Consider the following 25,534-nt stretch of genomic DNA (forward strand, 5'->3'; position numbering starts at 1 on the left):
TTAAGATTGCAACAGAATTGAGACTTTCTATTAGGAGTGTTACTGGAAAAGTATCTGAGGAAACAATAGTGAGCATGTGACAGGTTAATATACATCTTTGGTTGCAAATAATTGACAAAGTCCTTTTGTTGAATAAATTTTATCCAACATGTGTTGAAAGTCCCACCAAGCTGAACAAGTTGAAAAAAGACAAAAGGTAATTTAAACATCAGATCTGAATTAAAACTGAACCTGCTTTTCAATTTCTTGAAAAATACTGTTGTTTCTGTCTGTAATTAAACAAATTTACGTTTTATTTGAAGTTCATACATCAACTCTGTGTCCTCTGCAGGAGAATCAACTGAGAAAACAGCTTTCCAGGCAGAGGAGGACGAAGACATCACCATCAGATGGGAGGATCAGAACCAAACAGACATGGCTCTCACCAACATGATCTGTTTTCTTCTATCAAAACCTTTCAGAGTTTTGTATGAAATGATAAATGGTGTTGAGTTTCCAGAGTCTCAGCATCAGCAGTTTGCAGGAAGAGTTCAGTGTGACAGAGACGCTCTGAGAGAAGGACGACTCAGACTTCATCTGTCCAGACTCACAGCTGGAGACTCTGGAAGTTACCGGTGTGAACTGGCTGCTTCTGATACGACTCGAAGGACATGGCGGCTCCAGGATGAGTGTAAGTTGGCAGATTTTTACCAGTTAAAACCAGCGGTGATGTGTGTGTTGCTGTTGTGTCATATAACTAATGTAAATATCTTCCACAGTTCATTTTGTCCTGAATGTGACCAGAACCTCTCATGAGGACAGTTTCATGTTCCTCAGTACAACACAGTCTAAACCGACACCTGCGCATGGTAGGTAACCATGTTGCCATGGTAACTTCACATTATGGCTTGGCTGTCACCTGATTTACATAGAAAATACTGATTTTAGAGTAACATATTTATTTGGAAGTTGTTAAATAGAAATATTTAGAAAGACAAAAAGATAAATAAACTGAATAATTATGTGTGTAAATGTCAGTCTTGCTGTGAACATTTGATGCATCTGAGATTTTTGTTTTCATACAGGATCATACCATCCAGCAGGTGGAGTAGTAATTACTTTTGGACTTGTATTGGCAGCTGTTTTAGGTGCAGGGGGAAGTCTTGTATTTCGTGCAGTGAGACGTTTTTGTCACTGGAGAAAACAGAATGGTAAGCTCATGTTGTTTTTATTTCTTTATTTTCTTAATGAACAGACACTATTGGTGCTTCATTGTTTATTTGTGCCACTGTTCTGTTTGCGCTGACTCTTGTGTCATGTAAATCCTACAGAGAGACGGAGGAGAGACCTTGCCCTGAATAAGCTCCAGATAAACTCCACCAACACAAATCAGCTGAATAATGTGGACTCAACTGAACAAGATGAACTCAAAACTTCTCCAGATGTCTGAGATTTATCAGCATGAAACACTGAGTGATGATGGGATTCAGTCTTAAACAGTAAAATACAACTTATTTATGTGTCTGTCATTAAATGTGTGTTCAGTTCAAACTCTTATGTAGTTTATGTGAACATGTTGCAGCAAATTAATGACAACATGTGATTGATCAGAGTAAAGTTGTATTTTTATATTGAATCTAATCAGAAAATGTTGCTTTAATACAGTAAGTTATAGCATTATAGTCTGAAAAAAGAGCAGAATGAACTCGTTTTTGTTGTTAAACTCAATTTTATTATGAACAAAATCAGAATGTTTAACATGAAAACATTGTTGTAAACAAGCTTCTTATTTCCATCCAGTTAATCAAGAATTTTCTTTCATATCAGCACTTTGAACAAATTTAGCTCTAATTACTCCTTTATGTTTTTGTACAAAATGGAAAAGTATTTATATTAAATTTTCTACTGAAATTCTTCCTGAATATAAACATTAAAAACTGACGTCTTATTTCTGAGCTGTTCTGGATTCTTGGATGTAAAACTTCATTTTTCTGTCTTTGGAAACAGAACAGATTATTCCAAGCTGACAGTTTTTCAGCAGTGAACAGAAACAGACGGAGTTTTCTTACATTGAGCTCATTGAGACTCAGACTGGAAACTCTTCAGATGTTCTTTTGATTATTTTAGACTGAGGATCTTCACCTGCTTTGTCCAACACTTCAGTCACTGATGTCTCTGCTTTAAGTTGATCCAGTTCATGTTTAAACAGCAGCAGATCATTTCAGAGCTTCTCTAACATCCATCTGGTGGACGTGTCTTCATGCAGTATTGTGGAGCAGCAGCATCTTTTTGTCCTGTTTCTTATAAGGAAGCTCAGTATCAGACACATGGTTCAGATGCTGATGTTAAAGATTAGAATAAAAGTTTCATGAGCTTTAATGTCTCCTCATGCTTCATATCATCTTTATATGAATCCACATGATGAACACACTGAGAAGTTCCAGTAAAGAGGTGACATTTCATTTTATATTTAAGTGCTGCCACCTGGTGGATAAATCTGGAACAGCTGAAACTGTTTCACCCATACGGCTCAGGATAGGATCAGACGGGACAAATAAGAAGGAAATAAGCTGTGTGACTTCCTTCTGACTGGTTCAAAAATTGGCTGCAGCCAAACATAGTCTTTCAAATTAATAACAAATAAAGAAATTATGTGATTGCACAGTCAAGAATATGAATGGAACATGTATATAAGCTGCAATGCAATGAAATAAAATCTCACCTGAAAGTAACCTTAACAGATATTACTCATAAAAGTTAGAACAATTTTAATTAAACATCACTTTTAACACACAAACAAGAAGCAGAAACACATTAGGTTGTAGTGGTGGGCTGCCATTTTCCTGTCATTTCAGTTTTCTCTTGTGTTGTTAGTTTGTTAGTCATAGATCATCAGATTCTACCAACATTTCTCTAATTGTTTGTTTCTTTTTTTTTATTTTTTATTTTTTTATTTATCCAAATGACTCCAAGTGAAACAGGAGACAAGTTGCAGATGTTGAAACCTCCACCATCGTAACACATTGGTTCTTACTACCATCTAGTGGTCATATGATGATACTACAGATGAAAGAAACAAGCAGGACAATTCTTGGTGGACTGGGTCTTATCTGGTCTAATTGCCCTGTTTGTTTAACAAACTAATTAACATAGAAAGAACAAAGAATGTCACAATGCTCTCTCCATCCATCCATCCATCCATCCAGCTTCTGCTGCTTATCTGGGGTCGGGTCACAAGGGCAGCAGCCTAAGCTGGGAAGCCCAGACTTCCCTCTCCCCAGCCACATTTGCCAACTCTGCGGGGAGATCCCGAGGCGTTCTCAGACCAGCCGAGAGATATAATCCCTCCAGCTCGACATTATTGACGTCTATGAAAAGGTGACCCTGCAGAAAAAGTTTGGAAACTACTGCTCTAGAGTCTAGCTGAACATACTAACAGAGTGATTCAGTTTATTTATAGAGATTTATGTCATGGCTGAGTCAGACAGCTTGTTTCATATGTTGTTTTTATTAATAATGGGAAGTGTTTGTTTGGGATTTTATCTCTTTATCTGTCAGATCGGTCCTTCTGTGTCGCCTCGAGTTCAGGAAAAACACATTCTGGATGACATGAAGAAACAGCAAAGAGCAGCTTTAATGTCCCCGAGACAAGAGAGGAAACTGGAATGGAAACACGTTTAGCATCAAGTTTTAACTTTGCAAAACAATCTGCCATGAAACAATTAGTTTTCCTGTAAGAAATAAAGAGAAAACTTAGTCATAAACGATCTTTCTCATTTTTATTCAGTCTTTGTAAAACAGACTAATTAGAGGCTGAAATATAAATTTTTCACAGGTTATTCATCATCTTAATTAGAATAATTTAACTTTTTACTTGTGATCAGACAACACTGAACAGGTTTAAGACTAAAATAAAGCAGATTTTTCAACTCCAGCAGAGAAATCAGATCCACCTTCACAGACCCAAAAAAGTGGGTGATTTATCCAAAGTTATTCTGTTCGATTTAATAGTTTGTTGCACATTATAAACATAAAACACACCAGTTTAGATCGTCCCAGATCGACGAGCCTCTGTGTTTACATCAGAGCAACTCTGCCTCTCTGAAATGCTCCTTTTATACCCAGTTATGTTACCAACCTGCTGGGAGATCATTTGCTGTCAAATGCACCCAGTTGACTTTTAGTTTTAGTGATTCTTCCGGCGTTTCGTTGCTCCTGTTCCAACTTTAACATCTTAAACTCTAAAAGAGCCACGATTATCCATGAAATAGTCAAACATCTCATTATCAACCTCTGACATGTTTATGTCCTGTTGGTGCGGCTGTAGCTCAGGAGGAAGAAGATGTGCCTGTCGGGGTATGAGTGTGTTGTATGAGTGTGCAGGTGAATGTGACAAGTAGCGGAAAGTTCTTTGAGTGGTCTGCATGATTGGAAAAGTCCATTCAACATTTACCATATTGGAGAAAAACGTACGAGTTTATAAAGGTTTGCAAATAACTATATTTTGATCTACATTTTGAACAGCTTCCCTTTTTAGACGTGATTGTAAATGTGATCATTTTTTCAATAAAAGAAAACACTTGACAGTGCTACAGGGTTTTATTTTGAACAGGACGTGTACAATACATGTCCTGTGTACAGTACATGTGTTTTATTTACAATATGAACAACAACAAAAAAAAAGAGAGAAAATATTCTATTTAGTTATAGTAGCGTAGTTTTACTAGATCCTAAACCCCGTCTATAAAAACTGGAGACCAACAAGTAAGACTGGTTGATTGATTGGTTTGCTCAAAGCAAAGCAAATCAGATAAAGGGAAAAATCACCATCTGTCCATTGACAGATTTTCCTCAAAACAAGTTGATCCTTTGAGCTAGAGAAAAATAAATTCTACTAGATTTATATTATTTAAAACAAAAATCTGAAAGAAATCAGATTTAAGAAGAAGATAAATCTATTCTCCTGCTTCCTTATGAGTCACAATATACACAATATATATCCATTTAGACAGACTGAAATCACATTTAGACTTGAAGAGCAAATCAATACCTCAACATAGAATCAGTTTAATATTCTCACGTACATTTACCAGTCTGTTCATACCTTTACACATTTACATACACACAATAAATATAATAATAAAGCTGTAATGAACATACTTTTCATTGTTCTCATGTTTCCCCTTAAATTATATCCCTACATCTCGATTAAAAAACATCTTTTGAATGTGATCAGGATGTAAATTGCCACATTCATTCATTCATTTTCCTAACTGCTTAGTCCGATGAAGGGTCACGGGGAAGCTGGAGCCTATCCCAGCAGTCTTTGGGTGAAAAGCAGGGTACACCCTGGACAGCTCGCCAGTCCATCGCAGGGCAAGTTGCCACATTGTTGTTGCTATTTGTAACTCCACCAAAGTATAGAACTTAAAAGTTCTTAAGTTTAAGGAAAGTATGCTCGTAAGTTCCTGATATCACATCTTAAAAACACTTTTTATTGCTTTTTGTCACATTTATAAGGCTAGCTTGGTAAGACCTCTGCTCAGATCCTTTCAACAGCTTAATAAGGGTCCAGGTGATGTTTTATTTTACTGCATCTTAAATAAAATGAAGGCACAAACTGCAGTCATAAAAACATCTGAAGACAGCTGGAAAATCAGCTGTAAGGTTCGGTTTCACACCACTGACCCATATAAAGCAAATGACAAGTACCTGCAGCTACAACACACTGGAGCTGCTATGATGAATACATTTCCACACACAGAACTGAACATCCTTAAACATTATTTAGACAAAATACTTCCATATAAGCAGCATTATCTGATCAGCTTCATATAAAAAAATAGATTTTTCATTAAATAAACAAAATATTGCACCACATGGAGTGACAAAACACTGTATTAGTGAGTAGGTAATATAAGATATAAAAACGTATAGTTCAGTATTAAAAACATTCAAATTCAGCTTATCATTACAGAAAAGAATTAACTAAGAACACAATTAAACACACAAATGAAATGTACAAAGTAAAAAATGTCTTGCACCAGAACACTTCAGCACGTGGAACAGTTTGGGTTTGTGATGGTCTTCCATGAGGAAGAGGAGCATCGTATCGACTGAGCCGCTGCTGCCCTCGTCTGATAAAAGCTGCTTCACATCAGAGTGAAATGAGTAGGTGATGTAAAACAAGCAAAATCAATGTGAATTCTTTCAGACTAATCTCTTTTAAAAGTGCATGATAAACTGTTAGAGCACTTTTCTCCTATTCGCTACGAGTCATTTTGATGCTTCTGTAAACAAGGTGCTGAGCTGTTAAACACTGTGGGGAGAAAGTTTGGAACATTCTGGACTTAACATCATGTTCCCGAGGTAAGAGTCATAATCCCTGCATCTTCTTTCTTTACAGCATCTGAACACGGAGATGAAAACATGATTTATAGCTATAAAAAGATAAAGATGACCATGTTGTTTCTGTTCCTACCCCACTGGCTCCCAACTAAATATAAAACTCATGCTAAAAATCTTTTGTATGCATTTAAAGCTTTACACGGTTTAGCACCTGAACATATCCCTTAACTCCTCTGTGGTTTATATTAGATCTCCTGGAAAACAACTGTTTTTTTTAAAGGTATTTTTAATTTTCATTTTGAATGTTTGTATACAAAACTTTATTTCAAGCAATTTATTATATTTTTATTCATGCTGCTGTTTTAAATGTGCTCAATCCGTAAAATGTGACGATCTCACTGTTACACTGAGTCAAATTTAAACAAAACAAATGTTTAGTATTACAGCACTTTTGTGACATCATTTATTTAAAGTCACACTGAAAACAAAACAAATATTTAATGAGTGTCTGGATTCTTAAACCTGCAGACACATAAAGGAGACGGCTGGTAAGACTGACACGTGTGGCTCTGAACATAAAGGACCATTATGAACTTTTTTGCATGAACTGCAAACATAAAGCTCAGCATAGGACCTGGTCTGGTTCCTGCTTAGGAGATGTTTGTAGCAGGACCAGATGCCCAAAGTATCCTAATAAAGATAATTATCACTGAGATATGATAAATCTTGGAGTCATTATTGACCAGGACTTGTCTTTTAGCTCACATTTAAAACAGGTTTCTAGAACCGCCTTCTTCCACCTGCGTCATATCGCAAAAATTAGGAGCATCTTGTCTCAGAAAGATGCAGAAAAATGAGTCCATGCCTTTATTACTTCCAGACTGGATTACTGCAATTCCTTATTGATGGGTTGTCCCAAATATGCCCTGAAAAGTCTCCAGCTGATCCAAAATGCTGCAGCGAGGGTTCTGATGAGGACTAGCAGGAGAGATCATATTTCACCATATTTCATCATATTAGCTATCAGGCTGCTCTCTTATGGAACCAGCTCCCACTGTGGGTTCGGGAGGCAGACTCCCTCCACACCTTTAAGATCGACCTGAAAACCTTCCTTTTCATGATTCTTATAGTTAGGATATGAACATCTCCTGAGTTGGAGTCTCTCATAACTGTCCAGGTTATGCTCATTGCTCTTATAGTTATGGGTAGTCTAGTCAACCTTTACTTATGTAGCAATGGGGACGTCACCTGATGCACTGAGAAGTACCTCACTCATTACTCTAATATAATAATGGATAAATATATGCCAATATTGCCGTCTCTAACTCCTTTCTCCTTTTCTTCGCAGGTCTTCCTGAATAAGTGCAGTTGTACATGTTGATCTGTCTTTCCTGTCCTCTCCACCCCAACCAGTCGAGGCAGATGGCTGCCCTCCCTGAGCCGGGTTCTGCCGGAGGTTTTCTTCCTGTTAAAAGGGAGTTTTTTCTTCCCACTGTCGCCGTGTGCAGCTCAGGATGGGAGATTGGATCGAAGTCATGACTCGATGCAATCAGTTGGTTTCTATTATAGGATATGTATGAATTGGCTTGAAATGATGTGTATGTTGATTCGTGTGTGTAAAGTGACAACATTGTTGGGAAGTGGCGCTATACAGATAAGAACATCTGGAGGATTAAAGGACTGATGACTCAGCAGGATTTCTGCATTTATCTTTACTAGACAACTGTAACGCTGTCCTTGTAGGTCTTCTGAAAGAGTCCAGAACGCTGCCGTTCATGTTCTCAGACCAAGAAAGTGGATCATAGAAGTCCAGTCCTCAGATGTTTTGGCTTCCTGTCTGTCAACAATAGACTGCTGTTCGTTTCTGAAGCACTGAATGGTTAAGGTCCCAGACAGATTCAGGATATTCTGGTTTGTTATAAACCAACCAGATCCACGAGGTATTCAAGGTCAAATCTACTTTTTGTTCCTAGTTTTTTTCTTTTTTAAATGTGGATCAAACTCCTGGAAAACGGCCGATCTGTTGAATCTCTCAGCTGCAAGCTGCTTTTTTAAAACGTTTCTATTTGCTGTGATTTATCAAACTGTTATTTCCACACAGCGTAACTTCTACTTCTTAAACTTCACCTAATTCTATTTTCGCTTTTTCTGTCTATATATAATTTCAATTGAAGTTTTATGCTTTCTTTTTCCTCCTGCAACCATTGTATTGCTTTTCACGTTTTATGTAAAGTACTTGTCCTGTAATGTGCTACACAAGTAAACAATTCAACGGAAAAAAATAAAAATCTAATAATGCCTCACCACTGTGGCTGGCACCACAAAATAGCAGCAAGAAAGTTGCTGGTTCGAAACTCATACATACATGCATGTATGCATTTATGTAAAGGAGACTTCAGAAAGATTTCAAGTCTTTCACTTTGACATGATAACTGTGAGAATAGCAGATTTACTGCAGCAGCAGAGTTATCATCCAAAAGTGTTAAACACTGAGGGATTGTGAGAAAACTCTTCTCCATTTCACTAAGAACCATTTCAGAACCTGGTCTGGTTCCTGGTTTGGAAACCTTAGTTGCAGTGACAAGTACCTGAAGACTCCAAACATAAAAAGACTCAACATAGCACCCGGTCTGGTTTCTGGTTTCAGACCTCTGATGCAGTAACAAACAGCTTAAGTATCCTAATAGCAGAAAAAGGTAAGGGTACCTCAAATTAGCACTTTGAGGTAAATTGTAGTCACATGAGGTAGTAAATTATAAACAGACAAACAACAAAAACAGTAATAACTGTCTACATGCATAGATGGCATGGCAACACTATTCACTTTAAATGGCATGTTGGTTTTTGGGAAATGCCATTTTTCCTGTCAAGCTATAAATCACTCTTGTAAACTGGATTCATTCCTGTTTTTCAAATAAAGAACTAAAAGTACTGCTATAAGTACTATGAACATCGAAAAACCCACGTAGAGTCCGATTCTTTCCCGTATTGCTGGCGGTGAAGTTTCCTCTGTTGTTTTATTCCAGGATGCTGCAAAGAGATAAAACAAAAAAAATGAGTGACTTTCTGAAGTTTTCTGAGAGCTTAAACGTGTCATTAGACGAGTGAACAAAGTCGAGAAGTTACAAAAACACTAAATACATTGTTATTGGGAATCAGTGAAAAGGTTATACAGCTTGTATGTTTACTGCCTAAATCAGTGGTTCCTAAACTTTTTGAGCCACGATTCCCCAAGACATCATATGATGGTGTTTGTGGTGACCCTACCTCATTTTAACCCACTTATGTGATGGAGAGTTATGAGAAACTGGATTTGGTTCACTGCTGTAACATCTAAATGCCTCAAACCAGCTTCTCTTGCAGAAACAATGCCAAATTAAGCATTTAACAGTTAATTTAACAAATTTATCTGCGTTAAGGTCTTTATGATATTCCTAATAAAAGTCGGAACTTTGTATATATTTTTCTACAATGCTCCGGCAGCCCCTGAAATTATTTTGGGACCCTTGTAGGAGCTAGGGGCCCCCAGTTTAAACAAGGCTGGCCTAAATGATTCATGAAAGTGTCTTTTTAACCGTTTCCTCTTAAAGGAAGGAGAAAACTAAGGAGGAAACTTATGACTTCATTCCTCACACATTGATGCTGAAATGCCTGAAGCTGCACAAGGTCAACAACACCCCCGAGGTCATCTTTAGGATAGTTGTGCAAGTCTCCAGAAAATGTGGCATATGTCAACATCCACACGGATTCACTGTCCCACGGTGTCAAGTTATCAAGTTTCAAGCTGTTTATTTGTCACATGCACATCCAAGATGGCAGTGAAATGCAGATATACATGCTTCCATATACATGCTTCCAAAACTGTGCATGCCATTTAACAGCAGTAAAAACACAAAAAGTAAAATAAAAATACATAATCATTAAATATACACAATATTAACGATGTACACAATGTAGAAAATGTAGACCTTTGATTGGTGCAATTGAACATGACCTTTATTTGCCCTCAACCCCCTATGATCCTATTGTATCTCTGTTCTTATCTATTGTAAGGCAGCGCTGTAATAGCTGCATGGCCTGAGCTTAGCTCGGTTCTGTTTTGCTCTTTTGTCATGAATGTTACATGTTCCTATGTCTGACCTTGGACGAGCTGGCTCTAACTCTGAATTTCCCCTCGGGGATGAATAAAGTATCTTTGATTTGATTTGATTGATTAAAGTGATAATGATCAAACGACATGATTATGAACTTTCGCAGCAGAAAGTAGGACACCAAGCCAGAGGTCAGAGGTCAAAGCTCTGCATGCTGTACTGCAGATGCCTGGACCTCCTGAGCCAATTCATCAACAAGACTGGAAAGATACTGACTCAGAAAAGGAGCCATTGTTCTTATTGTCCATCTCTGGTCCTCAAGGATACTTTTATTTCCTTCTCCTCCACACTTTACTTTAACTAAACACAGAAATGCTAACCCAGTCTACAGCACAGGTTTGAAAGTCCAGTTCTCGGGGGGCCGGTTTCCTGCAGGTTTTTGTTGTCTCCAGGCTCCAACACACCAGACTGAACAAATGCATGGGTTGACAAGCTGTTGGAATCATTTGATTTGAATCAGGTGTTTTGGTAGAGGGAAAAAACAGAAACTTGCCAGATAGTGGCCATCAAAAACGGAAGTTTGATACCCCTGCCAGTAAAAGGTTTTACTTCCTGTGGAGACAAGCTTTCTTTAATATTTGCAGCAGGCTGCTACAGATGTTTTATCAGTTGATGGTTGGCAGCGTGCTCCTACATGCTGGGGGAGCTGTACCATCAGGAGGAGCCAACACCAGCTGAATACATTCATTTAAAAGGGACGGAGGCTGGAGGAGGCAGTGAAGCAGCAGAAAATTCCTTCCAAATTTCAACACCTCAAATCCTCTGTACTCTGGCTGCCTACGGAGTCGTGTACTAGGGCTGCTCTATTATGGCAAAAATGATAATCACGATTATTTTGACTGAAATTGAGATCTCGATTATTGAACACGATTATCCTTTTATCTTTAACTTTTTTTTTTTTACATTAAACCGTGACTTTTAAAAAAAATGTCTTTAGGATTCCTCATATTTTAGAAAACAAACAAATAACATGAAGCTTTGTCATGACGAAGTGCAAATACTGATGTAAACTGAATAGATAAATATAAGTTAAGATTAAACAATGCTGTGTGTCGTGGTGTTCTCGACTCCGCGTCGTGCATTATAACCGTCTAATGCACGGTTTTGAGTTGTTTAATCCGCTTTTACCATGGTTCCACACCGTAAATATTTTAACAAGTGTGTATTTCTTTTCTACAACATTTGCTGAAGTACAGGAACTATTTCATGTTTGCTGTCAGGCTACAGCGCGTTTGTCTCATTCACCTGCTAAAAGACAGCTGATCTGAACCAGCTGATTAACGCGTTGCTATGGTAACGGCCCATAACGGACGGATATTGCAGTGTTTAACCCGTCGGAATACGTGTGCATTTAGACAAAAATAATGCAGCCAGTTGTCACTGACAATGGTATAAACTATGTTTAGGTGAACTTCCACAACCTACTGCAGTTATTCTACATTGACCTGCAGCCGGAGCCGACTGAGACTGGCCGCCTGGGAGTGCTTTAGGACGGGAGAGGCTCCCGCTTCTCCTTCCTTACAGTAACTACAGAACAATATGTGCCTTCAAGTCAGTCGCCAAAACACCAGAAAAGTCTCCAATAACTCCAGTAAAAGCTGCTAGATTTGTCACTAGTCGTTAGTGAGAACAGTGGCTGAATGAAACCAAAGCACTGCAATGCCGGTGATGCTTGATTAGAAACTGAAGACAGCAGGAGTGGAAACTGCAAAGAGAAAAATAATCGCACCCTTTTATTTTTATGATCGTTGAAAACCCAGATCGTAATTGAGATAAAAATCTGATTAATCGCCCAGACCTATCGTGTACGTTCAGTAATGTCTCTGCATGGTTCCACAGAAAGACTGTGGAAGACCTTTGTCCCCACTGCAGTAGGCTGCACAACTTCCTGGAGAGAGGAGGGGTCATCTACCAGTCAGTGTAACATTGGAGCTTCTAGACTAGAGCAGATTGATTATGAGGTTTATTTTAGTAAAATTCTTTCAATCTATTTATAGATTTTAATTATGTTTATTTACTTTGTGAAAATTTTATCCCCACATCGTATCTCTATTTTTAGCATAATCTGACATATGAAACTGAAAAAAAACAAACAAATTACATACTTTGCTAATTCAACTTTTCTTGGACCTTTACACAAAATCAACCTTTTTTCTTTCTTACAGGTGACACAAGTTGTGCACAGGTCTTAAACTCTGGTGTCATCATATTTAATATGAGTCACCGCGAGAATGCTTATGTAAGACAGCAGGGTTTGGATGTTGTGGTAACATCCAGAACCTTTAGGTGAAGTTTCAGACCACTTTATAGCAACAGATTTATCATATCTAAGTCATTCATTTAGAAACACTTTACTAAAACACTGCAGTCAATTTAATCTATTTAATAAAAGTTAGAAGATAATCATGTTTAGTGGATGTACATTTCAACAGTCACCACCAAAAAAGGCATTTTAAAATGTCAAATTCAGATGTTTTGACAACTACCAGATGTTCAACAGTACTAAACACAAACTTTTTTGGCAACATCTACAAACAATATATGGTTGTATCTACACAACAGATGCTTTGCTATTTTGTTTTTAATGTTGTAGGTCCTTTTCTCAGATTTTTCCCTTTTGGTTTTAAAAAGAGAAAAAAAAAAAACGAAGTGCAATAATGTATGTGAACTGCTGCAGTTAACAGGCTTGTTCAACTCCTGATGTGAAGTTATCTTAGCATTTAAAACTCTTCCTACACCTGAGTATGACTTTAAAACAATGATATTAATGGAAATGAATAAGTTAGAAATGTGTAATTTCACTATCATACAAAAAAGGCATCAATCCTGGTGCTCGAGGGCCTGCAGGTTTTCCAAGTGTTCCTGCTGGAACACACCTGACTCAGACAAGCTCTGCACATGTCTGCTGAATACACATTGATTTGAATCAGGTGTGTTGCAGCAGGGACGCTTGGAACTCCTGCAGGTCACTGACAATCGTTAGAAAATGGCCATGATATTTCTGCATCAACATAAATGAAGTCATCAAGTAAATCTAATGACTAAAGTTCAGTTTGAGTCGAGTAAAACATATGAATGAACCTTCTCATTATTAGATGCTTTCAGCTTACCTGTAACTCTGATGTCACAAATCTCATTTTTATTTTTTCTGTCAGCAACAACAAGACACTGATATGTTCCCGTGTCGTTGAGCCTCGCGTCAGTCAGGAAGCATTTGATTGGTTCATTCCTGATGAACGATGGATCACAGTGCAGTCGTCCTCGGTAGAACTCATCTATAAACAGTGTGTCTTTGCGTTTGCTATCATAGAAATAAATCCTCCTCAGTGGTTCCACCTTCATCAGGTCTATATGCAGTGAATCAGGAGGTGTGTCAGTGCCATCAGGGAAAAAACACGTCAGCGTGATGTTTCCGTGCTCCTCTGCAGGGTAGACAGCTGGAGTTGATGGAGTCTGACCTGCAGAGTTAAAAGAAAAAGCAAAATAAAAGAAAGACAACAGGAGTCAGATCTCTTATAAATGTAATAATTACGGTGTCCCTTAGTGGCCTGGAGAAGTTACTGCTTGTGATATAGCAAAAAATGAAAAAGAAAATTATTTTAAAAGACTGAATAATAATTCAAAAATAATTTTGCTTTTAGAGATATTTGCCATGATTTTGGCTTTTTATTTGTATTATTTGTATATATTAATATTTATCAGTGCACAACCTCTTCTTCTCTTGCCTTTAAAAACCCTTCCGCTTCCTCAACATTCGTCTCGGAGGTGGGAAAACAATCTTCAGGTCAAAACTTCGAGAAATTACATCAAATCTGGTGCGAAGCACACCATGCACCATAGGAAACATGTCTGGATGCTAATGTTAACAAAATGTTGACAAAATAAAATAATCATAACACCAATAACCATAACAACCAATAGGTAAAGTGATGACTAAAAAGAAAATAACACTAGTACAAAGAAATAATCGCAATTATTGTTTGTTTTGTTTTTTTTACACTGCCAAGATTGCAGATGACCATAAATGACTATACAGATACAAAAATACCACAAATTCCCTGATAAACATGCTCCTCCTTACGGTCTGGGTTCTATTTTTATAAAGAAAAGCATGAGGACTGGATCAGCTTTCTCTCATGTGGGTGTGAGGGCGACTTTGACCTCTGAACAATAGAATGTGAATCTTTAACCTACTATTGCTATCCCACCACCAGTATGACATGTAAGAGTTATTAACAATAATAAAAATATGGCAGTGATGTCATGGTTAAACAGGTCACTTCACAATAAGAAGGGTTCTGGTTTGAACATTGGCTGGTCTGCAAACCAGCCGACATCCATGCAAATTTCTATGTGACGTTCACGTGTTTTAAATGCCACGTAGAAAATTCATTACTTACATTCGAAGCTGTTGCTGTTTTAGTTAATTGTTTAGAAGGAGAATTAAGTAGAAAAGTAACTCACCAGCAGCAAGATAGAGACCCAAAATGAGCTCCAGGGGCACGTCAAATCTCCAAACTGCCATTTATCACTATTCTGCCCTGAAACAGACACTTTATCTTAATGTTTTCATCCATGTTTTCTGCAGCAGTTTATATCATTTATGTACACATCCGATTCCATTTTTGTCAGTCTCTCATTTAAAACCACTGTTTAGCTTCAGAGGGCAAAAACTGCAGCCGTGTAAACAAAAATGTTTAGTTGAATTGTTTCACCTTCATTAAGACAGTGTCAGTGTATAAACAAAGTGTGTATTCAGCTCATACATTCCAGCAGTGGAGACAAACTACAGCACACTGATTTATGTCTATTGTTTCCAGTTTTATGTTCTTTAGTTAATTAGTTGGATGCAAATGTTTTCTTTGTGTCACATTGAATGTTAGTGGTACATTCCCTTTAAGTGGAGAGAAATTGTGTATTTGCCTTTAAAGAAGAGGAAAGCTGTGTGCATTGCCTTAAAGAGTTGCATGGTGGCGGTGGTGATTTGAGGTGTAGGTCGCATGACTAAAAAGCTATTGAACTTTAAAATATTCAAAAATTCATGTAAAAAAAAATGGAGAAAATAAAGGCTGTGCAACATGTGGCATGACTAGCTGAGCAATTAGTGATTTGAGATGTGTAAGTCATGTGACTAAAAAGCTATTGAATGATTAAAAATTTTATTTAAATTAGCACACGATTAAAATGTAACCAGCGCCACCTGGTGGGGGAAGGCTTCCTCTCTGAGTTTATAAAAGGCTTAGGAAGCATGAGGAAGTGCCAGGTGTTTTTGAGGCTGGTGATGAGGTGAGCCTCATGAGTAACTAAGAATAAACATAGAACTCAGTATTTAAACAAACAAGCAATTTTATTAACAAAGACCTCAGAGAAATCCCACCTCAATTTAACCCAGACTGGTCATACACTTCCAAATAACCCCAGCATACCCAGAACCTGAAGAACAAACCAAACGTGGCGCCACAAAGCACATCATTCAGCTAACACTGCAAGTCTCACTCATGAAGACCAACCCTCAGAAGTCAGGGTCCAGGAGCCTGGAAATCAAGGCCTATTTGAAATCGGCTGTCACAACCCCACAACAAAGCGGCGTAGGGTCGGCAAGTTATAACGAGGAGACTGGATGTTGGTATAAAGTTAGGAAGACCGTCGCATCGTGCATCTTAACCCCACGACGAAGTGGCTTCGGGTCGGGAAACTGGGTGTCCGATTATCTGTTAAATATCAAACCTCAAACTAACTTTACTTCGGTCTGAAACCGAGGTCTGAAAGTGTCCCTGGAAGTTCATTTCCTGAATACAACAAAACCTAAACTATTTCATAATCAAGACCATGAAAAAAGTTTCTTTTCCTTTTTGACTCTACCATTTCTAAACTCAGCAATCATTAATAAGTTTTATTCAATGCATTTTAAATGATTTCCAACAGCGCAATAAACAAACTTGCTGAAAGACAAAAACTGCGCAGTGGAGGCTTGGTGCTGAACAATGGGGCAGGGGTTTCTCTCCACATGTGCTAAAAACGTACCTTTCCCAGTTTGATCCAAACGGAGGAAGACAACTTGATTCAGCTCCCAGACTTTAAAACCTTTAAGCAAGCAATTGTATCTCACGGCTCCACCGTCTGATTCACCCGAAGAAGACAATAAAATCCATTAAAACTAAGTACGCAACAAAGAAATAAGAAACTGCACAGCTTCCTGGGCTACTTCTACTCCCTGGCAACACCCACTTCCTCCTACCCTAACACCAGCAAGTTTTGCAGGCTTCCTTTTCCTTTCGCACTCCTTGTCAAGAGAGGAAATATGCGTGCGCATAGTTATGTCATTGTGTATTACGGTAACCACCGTCGAACACAAACGTAGACGTACAGCTTCTTGGTCATGTCACCCATTGACACAATCTTTTTTACCCTGGTTTATGGTATTTTAAATACTTACTAAACAATGTATTAATTTAAAAGAATGTAAATGGTTGCAGACTGAAGTTTAGCAGTGCTAATGTCACTTTTCCCAGTTTGTGTATTGATGAGACTGAAGTAGAGGCAGCAGGCTGGGTGCAGGTTGGTGGTTTTTGTGCAAAGAACAATCCTACACTTATAATGATATTAATTACTTTATATGTTTCTTCAGTATCTAATTTCTTGATTTAACCAGTGTGTATGGGTTGTTGTTGTTTTCTTTGTATTCTTCTTATGTCTTTATAATGTGTACTGTTCTATCATTAAAAACAATGAATGAATCAATCAAATAAACAAAGTCCTGATGGAGTTATAAATAGTTTTCACATCACTTTTATCACTCTTGTTTATTTCTTTGTTTCACTAATATGTGAATACCTAACCTTTATTGAGTATTTGTGATAAAAGGTGGTGAGCGAGGCAGTAGGTGAAGGTGCAAGGAACCAGCAACTTAACACAAAAACAACATGTCTAAGAAAGGTTACATGTTAAATATGCTGTGACATTTAATTTGCCATTCTCAAAGTTATCATCCATATGGAAATGTATTACTTAGCTGTTTCACATGCTTACGTGCTCTTGGGCAAGACATTAAAGCCTGTACTACTGATTTGCTAATCAGTGTATGTATTGCGCTTCTTTGAATGCGTGAATAAAAAAGTCCATACTGTAAGATTTAGGTTGGACTGAAACAAAAAATATTGTTTGTTGTTTTCACTGTCAGGATATTGTTTCATGATAAGTCAGATTCTCAGTCATTTATTTATTTAGATTACTGATTGGGTAAAGAGACAGAGAATATGCTATAAGAGTTGTGATGTATGGGTTTGGAGTTTGTTTTATTTTCTTCAACTATTTTTTTATGTATAAAAAGCACTTTGTGCTAAATAATGTATGAAAAATGCTGAACAAATAAAACTTGAATTTGAACATAAACATACTGACAAAGACACAAACATGATAACATATTCTGTCATTTAAAGCTTTATTGACAAAAATGAAGACATTATTAACAGTGTCATCATTAGTGGCACTGCACATGTTTTCTTCCAAAATATAAGGATAAAAATGTCATACTTTCCGTTCTTCCCTCCTGTTTATTCTTAACACAAGTTGATATTACTGATAACAGGAGATATAAGAAAAGCGACTGTTTGGAGGTCTGAAGATGGTAAAAAATTTGCTTTAAAACCTGGCTTTATATGACTGTTTAATCATTATGGAAGGATTCAGGTTTTTAATGTGGTAAAAACCCGTAAGATAAAGCTCTGTATCTGTTTTTAAATCTCTGCTGAAGACCCATCTGTTTATGCCGACAAGCCAACATTTTGACCTGATTTTAAATAATTGTAATTATTTTACTCTCATTTCTAGTATTTATATATTCACGTCCTCTTATATGTTTTTTATTCCATTTAGTTTAACTCTGCACATTGTGGTGTTTGGGTCAACTTTGTTGTTTTTAAAGTGTCTTATGAATAAAGTTGCATTTCGTTTCAAGCTGGTGGATGAAGCTTTTCAAGAAGCAAACATTGTTTTCGGTTTTATGAATAAAGACCAAATTTAATTTTCACAAGCACTGAAAACAGAGGCTTAAAGTTTACTGCTTTTTGGGAATCAAACGTTAATCTGGAAGGCTTACTTTGATGAGTCAGCTTTAAATCTCATGGCTTATTTTAGTGTCTTTAATAAAGAGCAGAGCTTTTTCTATATGAGAGCAGGCTTGTTTGCTTTTATACCTACATGCATTACTAGTATCCTTCCAAACTGTGCAAACGTCCTGCGCTCAAGTTTGAGCTCTTCCCTTCTCACTCAGACTCCTTATCAATAAATAAATCTGTTGCTGACAAGAGGTTCGAAGAATTTAACCTTTTGTAATGAGTATGAAGCCTCTGACGTGTTCAGTAATAATTCACTGCATTATACCTTTAAAGTTAAAGAGAAAAAGCATCAAATACTTAAAAAGTAACTGTGTTGGAGAAATAGAGATCATTTAACTTCTGGAGCATATTCTAAAGTAAAACAAGTGTTTACAGGAAGTTATAGAAGACTTAATCGACCATTAAACATTTAGGAAGACGGAGCCCAGTTTTAAAATAAAGTTTGACATATTTGCAGGGACATTTTGTGTCAAGTAAAGAGTTCAGGGAGAGCTGTGTGGTATCTGAGAGTAAACCTGGCAAGTCTGCTGTTAGAGCCATGTAAAAGTTGTCTTTATTTTGTATATTTTTGTACATAACATTATAATGGAACCATTTTGTTGTTATAAGTAATGCACTTTTTATCCTGCCATGGAAAATTTTGTTAGGTTTTGTATAGTTTAATAATATTTTTGCCTTTATGTTTCACAGTTGAATTGACCATTTCAGGCTCTTTTTATGCTCCTGTATTTAGGACTGTGAAGACAGTGCGCTGCGGAGTGCGCTTGTTCAGTGGTTTTTGTAAATGAAGCAGGACGAGGAGCTACAGTTTTTCTGACCATGAATAGAGATGTTTATATTTATATTTTGTTTGGTTAAATATTCACTGCAGTTTTGTGGTGTTTTTTTTTTCTTTCTTTAATAACCGGCGATAATTTTTTGTATCCGTTTGCTTCATTTTTTCGTCTTGAGTCGGAAACCTCGTGTCCTGCAAGAGTGGCCTGAACAGGTTCGATTATGTTGATTTTACATTGCCACTACACCTGCTCTTAAGCATTAATTATAACCAAACTCAACTTTAAGAGGTTGGTTCTGTTAGACATTTAAATTCTTTACACGTGACAGTGCTGAGTTTCATCTGAGATATAGTTATTCCTTTTACAAAACAAAGTCCCACAGGGATAAGGCCTCCTAATAAAACGACCGCACACAATCCCAGTACAACAGAAAGTTGAATCTGTTCCAGACTCCATGACTGTGGGTTCATCGTTGGTGTCTGAGACTGGATCTGATCCCCGGCTGCTGTGAAGGAGATGAAATACATCTGTTAATACCTGTTCATGATAACCAAATGAATAAATTAGACTCAATAGAAATTAGTTGAATCTTGAACCAAGAATCTTTGTGGGTGTTTTGACAGATTTATAAATGATGCTTTGGTGGAACCAGTGAAACTTGTTCACAGAGATTTAGATCTTATAAAGCATTAATTTTCTTGCACTCAACTCAAAATGTATTTAATTCTGGTGATTTGCATTCTCCCTCTTGTATTGTTGATCCACTATGATGAAGATTGAGTACAAAGATTTTGTAAAAAAAAAAAAAAAAAACTCATTAAAACAGATTTAATGATGTTTTTTCGTAGACTTGAAGTCAACTCACCTTTGACATTCAGTTGACAGCATGCAGAATTGGATCCACAATTGGTATTCACTTCACACACATACAGACCAGAGTCATTAGTTGTGAGTCTGGACGCATGAAGTCTGATTCGTCCTTCTCTGATGAGGTTTTTATCACTCTGGACTCGTCCTGCAAACTGTTGATCCAGAGACTCTGGTGCCTCATCACCATCATATACTTGATACAGATCTGAAGATTTGTGATCAGATAATTTATAACAAAGGACATTTATAGTTGTTTTGATGTTATGTTGCACGCCATCATATTTTTGTCAACTTTGCTGTTTCTCAATATGAAGTTTCACCACTTCAGACTGACAGAAGAAGAAAACAGACTAAGTTTTATCCTGATTGTACCACAGCAGGAAAATCAGCAACAAGCCACAGAGCACATAAACTGCAAAGGATACAAAGAGAAAGGCTACACCTGACACGTCGTGATCACGTTAAATACAAGATAAAGTTTACAATCTCTTTCCTTCATCCTAAGTTTTACCAATAGCCCGAAAATGACCCGGTTCCTTCTCACCTGGAGAGAAAATCACTTCCAATGTGGTTTTTATGTTTTCATTCGAGACGCTGTTTCCAGGATCGCAGCTTGATTTAGTGACAAATTTATCCTTCTGTACATGTGTCTGCTCAGCAAGATAAAGGTTTTAGGGGATCAGATGTTTCCGCGAATTGTTCTTTACTCATCAGACGATACTTCCCCTTTTGTTGTTGTGACAAACAGCAGGGCCTGCTCTCTGAACTTATACTGTACAACGCCGCTTCTGTGAAACTGCGTTTTGCTGAATTACAGCATGAAACTAGTCGTTAATGATCACGGTGTCAACAAGTAAAATTGAATTTTCGATTAAAATTTAAATAAACTGAATAAAAAAAACAGAAGTAATAGTATTAGCACTTGAAGTTTACTGCTAAATGTGAACAATATCTTAGTGATTCTTTCTGCTGAAACATCATCTCCCATGAGCCTTTGCGGCTGGTGAGAAAGATGTGTCTCTTTCTGTTTCATTATAAACTGGCTGCTGTTGTCAATAAATATATTCCTGCTACTATTCAGACATGGATATTTACAGAGGTAACATGGTTTCATTGTCAGACTCCGTTTCAGTGTTTTCTCATAAACTTTATTATTAAATGTCCTTACAATATAGATAACATTTTATATGAATTAAGACAAAGAAACTAAAGAGCAGAAATCCTTTTTTCTCTCATTCTTTCATTGTATCCAGATAAACAGTTTGCAGGACGAGTCCAGGGTGATAAAAACGTCCTCAGAGAAAGAAGAATCAGACTTCATGTGTCCAGACTCAGAAGTGAAGACTCAGGTGTGTACAGATGTCAGGTGAACACAGGTTACAGATGGAGCTCTGCCAACTTTCTCCACTTTTATACACAGTTGTCTTCTGTTAGCTGGACTAAAACAATGAGTACAGTAACTATTGTCTATGAAGGACAGGGCTCAGACTGAGAGGTGGACATGAGGGATATTTCTGTGGTCCTCTGCCACAGTGACAAAACATCTGGACATGTCGACTTGCAGTGCTTCCACAATGTCAAAGAGACCATGTGTTTTGGGAGGACTGACTATTTACATGAGAAGGGAATTTAGTTTTGACACGTGAGTGAAGTGTTTTGGGAGAGATATGAGCTTCTGCTGGTGAGCTGTGGTGTTGTGCTGAACTGTAAGACTGTTTTGTTAAATGATCTGAGAGTTTAGAGAACGTCTTTTCTGTTTCAAGAAACGAGCCAAACCGATGGAGAAGAACTGTAATGTATAGTTCAAGGGTTTATCCTGTATTTATCAAGCTGTCAGACCTCCAAACAGACCCAGTTGTTCCAGCTCACTGTATCACATGTTTTCATTTTAATTATTGTTTCATGCACTGCCTCACCTCATGTTTCTGTAAAATTATATGTACATAATATAAACTTTTTTTTTTTAATCAAACATTAAACAGTTTATCTATGTTTTTCTATTGCTGATATTTTTTTTTTTAAACAAAACAATCTTTTTACCAGTAAATATTTAATTTTATATCTACATAACACTCCCACTAACTACATAAACCAGTGGATATCGATAATGTTGTAGGGGGATAAAAAAAAAAAAAAAAGGAAGCAGAAGAGAATATAAAGCAAAATACTAGAATAAAAAACAAATATAAAGAGTCTTTATAAAAGTAAAATAATGAGTGTAAGAAGAACTTTACAGACAAACAGGAGAAAACACAGTTACATTTCTATGAGGAGCATCTGGATAAACACATCTCTGTTGTTCCAGATTTGTCCACCAGGTGGCAGCACACCATCATGCTGACATAGGAAGTAACATTGACAAAGGTTTCTGTAAAAACACACCTCAGTGTGTTCAAACTTTTCAGTGTGTTCATCATGTGGAGTCATGTCATGATAAAGTGAAGCGTCAGGAGACATAAAAGCAAGAAGTTTTTATTCTAATCTTTAATATCAGCATCAGGACTGTGTGTCTGATCCAGTTTCATCATCACACACAGGATAGAAAGCTGCTGCTGCATGAAGAAACATCCAGAACTGGAATAAGAAACACTCTCATCACTCAGTTTCCCTCCACTTCATTTCAGCCCAGACCTTCCTCATTTCCATCTTTTCCTTTATATTTTCCATCAAGTTCTTTTGAGGCTCAGTTTCCTGTTTTATGTTGGAATATTAATTCCTCACCGTACCGACATGAGTTGTTGTTCCTTCCATAAATTCATGGAGCTGCAGTTCTGCCATGTGAGAGAGAACATTATTATTTACCTCATTATTCCAGATGCAACCCTGGTGGAGCTAAACTGACTCGGACCAAGAATAAAAACATAGAAGCCATCATTGACGAGGCTTTATTTTCTAATCAAAAGGATGCATCTGTCCCTAGTAAATATTTCTCTCCTGTTATATCGCTACTCCGCGAGAAGAAGTGGCTTCTCGTGGAGAATGTAACAAGCTTATAAACCTGACTTCCACTGATGATGTAGAAAAACAGGATCTTTACATCAACACAGTTTCATCTGAATTCATTCCCAGTGATCATTTATTGATCAGCTTGTGACACATCCTGCAGCCCACTGTGATGTTTGTCTTCATTCTGAATTACAGGATGACGGTGAAACACTCTTTATGTGAAATCTACAGTCAGAGAGAAGCTCCGTGTTTCTGCAGCTCTTTCACATGTGGATCATCCTGTCATTCATCAGCTGAGTTCAGGACCTCAGTCCTGCTCTGGATCTGTGTGACTGATAACAGACAGAAAGTAGAGATGAAACACTGGAACAGTCTCATCAAAACTTTAATAAAACATGTTTAAATGGAGCTGATTTCCTTTTGCCAATAATAAAAGTAAAGATTCTTTGTAGGAGGATTGAAATCACACAATTTGATGAGACGGAGGTGTTAGAAGCTCAAACTTGTGTTTCTTTTATTGTTTGTTTAAACTTTAGTCAGAACTTCTGTAATTACTATGATATTCATTGAAACCTTTGTTTGGTTCATAATGCTTGGAATAAAATGTCATGAATCTGGTTAAATGAAACTCAAAGAGTCTCCTGTTAACTTCCATCACATCCAGTTCAGCTGAGATTTTTCCTCTAAATAAAGAGTCTGAAATCATTTCTTGCTACTTGCAGCTGCACAACTAAAAAGTACAAAGGTAAAACCTGCAGTAATATATCAGGTTTCATTCTGAAATGGATCAAGTTCTTGTACTAAGCAAAAGTAAAAATGGACTTTGTCCCTGAAAAGCTGATTTTAACACTCATTGTTTTGTAAAAGAAAAAACCTTTAGAGGCTGACAGAACAGTGATGTATCTGCAGTCAGAGACATCAGATTGTAGAATAGACTGAATAAAACTGTAATAAGAGAAACTTTGACAAGAGTAAAATAGTTTTCAGAGATGTGAAATGACAGCAGTTTTCTCTGGTTCCTGGTTGTCAGGGACCAAGCAGTAAAGCCATGAGGACACAGAGGTCTTTTCTAAACCTGGGCTTTTATTGCTCAAACATGAGTGCAAAGAATCCAAAGAAATGAATAAACTAGCCAGCCTTTAATAGAGGTCACATAAATATAATGACACTCAGTGTCACTTGAACAGATCAAACTCAACTAAAGAAAACTGACCTCACACAGAGACACATCAGGGTAAGTTAGAAAGTGCTTCAGCCAAACCAAATTACACAGAGAGGGGAAAACAACATGCTGAACAATAACCAGACTAAACTCAAGAACCTGCATAGTAATAATGTCCATCAGCTGTAACAGCTTTCAGATATAATCAGAGTCCACATCATCATGTCTTGTTGGGTCCAGACAGCAGTCTGTCTGAGTCAACATGGGACTCTGTAAAAGCTACATTACTGCCATCTACTGGTTTTACTGGGAGATGCAGTTTCAGGATGATCACTTCACACCAGCAGCTACTTTGTCAGAGTCTGAATGAACAAGTCTAAAGAGAGATAAAGAGTTCATGCTGTACTGTCACATCATCCCATAAGACATTAAAGTATCATTTACACACATGCTGCTGAACAAAACACTGAATGTTTCTGGTCTAAAATCCATTTCTGCTCTGATGAAACCATATGAGACATCAGGACCAGTTTGCTTTCCATCTTGTGAGTCTAAACCCTGCAGCAGTCTCACACAGTGGTTCTTCTTCTTTCCACCTTTTACAAATATTTTACATGTATATATGAGTGGAGCAGAGAGCACATGTTCCTCTCAGTCTCTAATCACATGTTGGTCGTCTCTCTGTCTCTCATCCTGTCTGTTTGTCTCAGTGGGTGAAGATAGAAAAGAGAAAAGGTCAGAGGTCTGTCAGGATGTTCAGGAAGACCAGCATCATGGACCTTCATCTTTCTGCTAAACATCTGCTCTGACGTTGCTGAGATGGCTCCATTATGATTTTGTTTTGAGTATTTGCAGGAGTCGTGCTGATCAGTGGTCAAACCTGGGTCATGTCTGACCACTGATCAGCTCTGGGTGACTCCCAGGGTTGGGATGCAAATAATGTCTGCTTCCCTTCTTTGCAGCCTTTCAGCTGGGCTGTAACAGTGGTCTCCACAGTAGATTTAGAAAAACAGATTATTAAAATGAATCCAGTCATCAGAGCTGCTGCTGTTATCAGTCCCAGTGCAGCAAAGAGGCCGATCCTTCCTCGACTGTCTGCTTGTTGTTTCTCAGCTGGTTTCTGATGTTGATCCTGATGAGAAGCTGCTGTAAAGGACATCAAATATAACATAATTACTCTCATGA

At 37.4% G+C, this 25,534-nt stretch overlaps 1 protein-coding gene across 1 annotated transcript; it reads right to left on the reverse strand.

The window, feature by feature from the left end:
• Positions 1 to 7,106: 7,106 nt before the first annotated feature.
• Positions 7,107 to 16,689, reverse strand: LOC306768960 (uncharacterized protein). The gene is made up of 4 exons (XM_079257450.1): positions 16,503 to 16,689; positions 14,943 to 15,019; positions 13,589 to 13,936; positions 7,107 to 9,357 (listed from the first exon to the last, which is right to left on the reverse strand). The coding sequence occupies exons 2-4, from the start codon at positions 15,001 to 15,003 to the stop codon at positions 9,206 to 9,208; spliced, it is 561 nt and encodes a 186-aa protein (XP_079113576.1). The 5' UTR covers positions 15,004 to 15,019; positions 16,503 to 16,689; the 3' UTR covers positions 7,107 to 9,205.
• Between the last annotated feature and the right edge of the window lie 8,845 nt (positions 16,690 to 25,534).

Source organism: Telmatherina bonti, assembly GCF_933228915.1.
Source record: "Telmatherina bonti genome assembly, chromosome: 18".
Lineage (NCBI taxonomy): Eukaryota > Metazoa > Chordata > Actinopteri > Atheriniformes > Telmatherinidae > Telmatherina > Telmatherina bonti.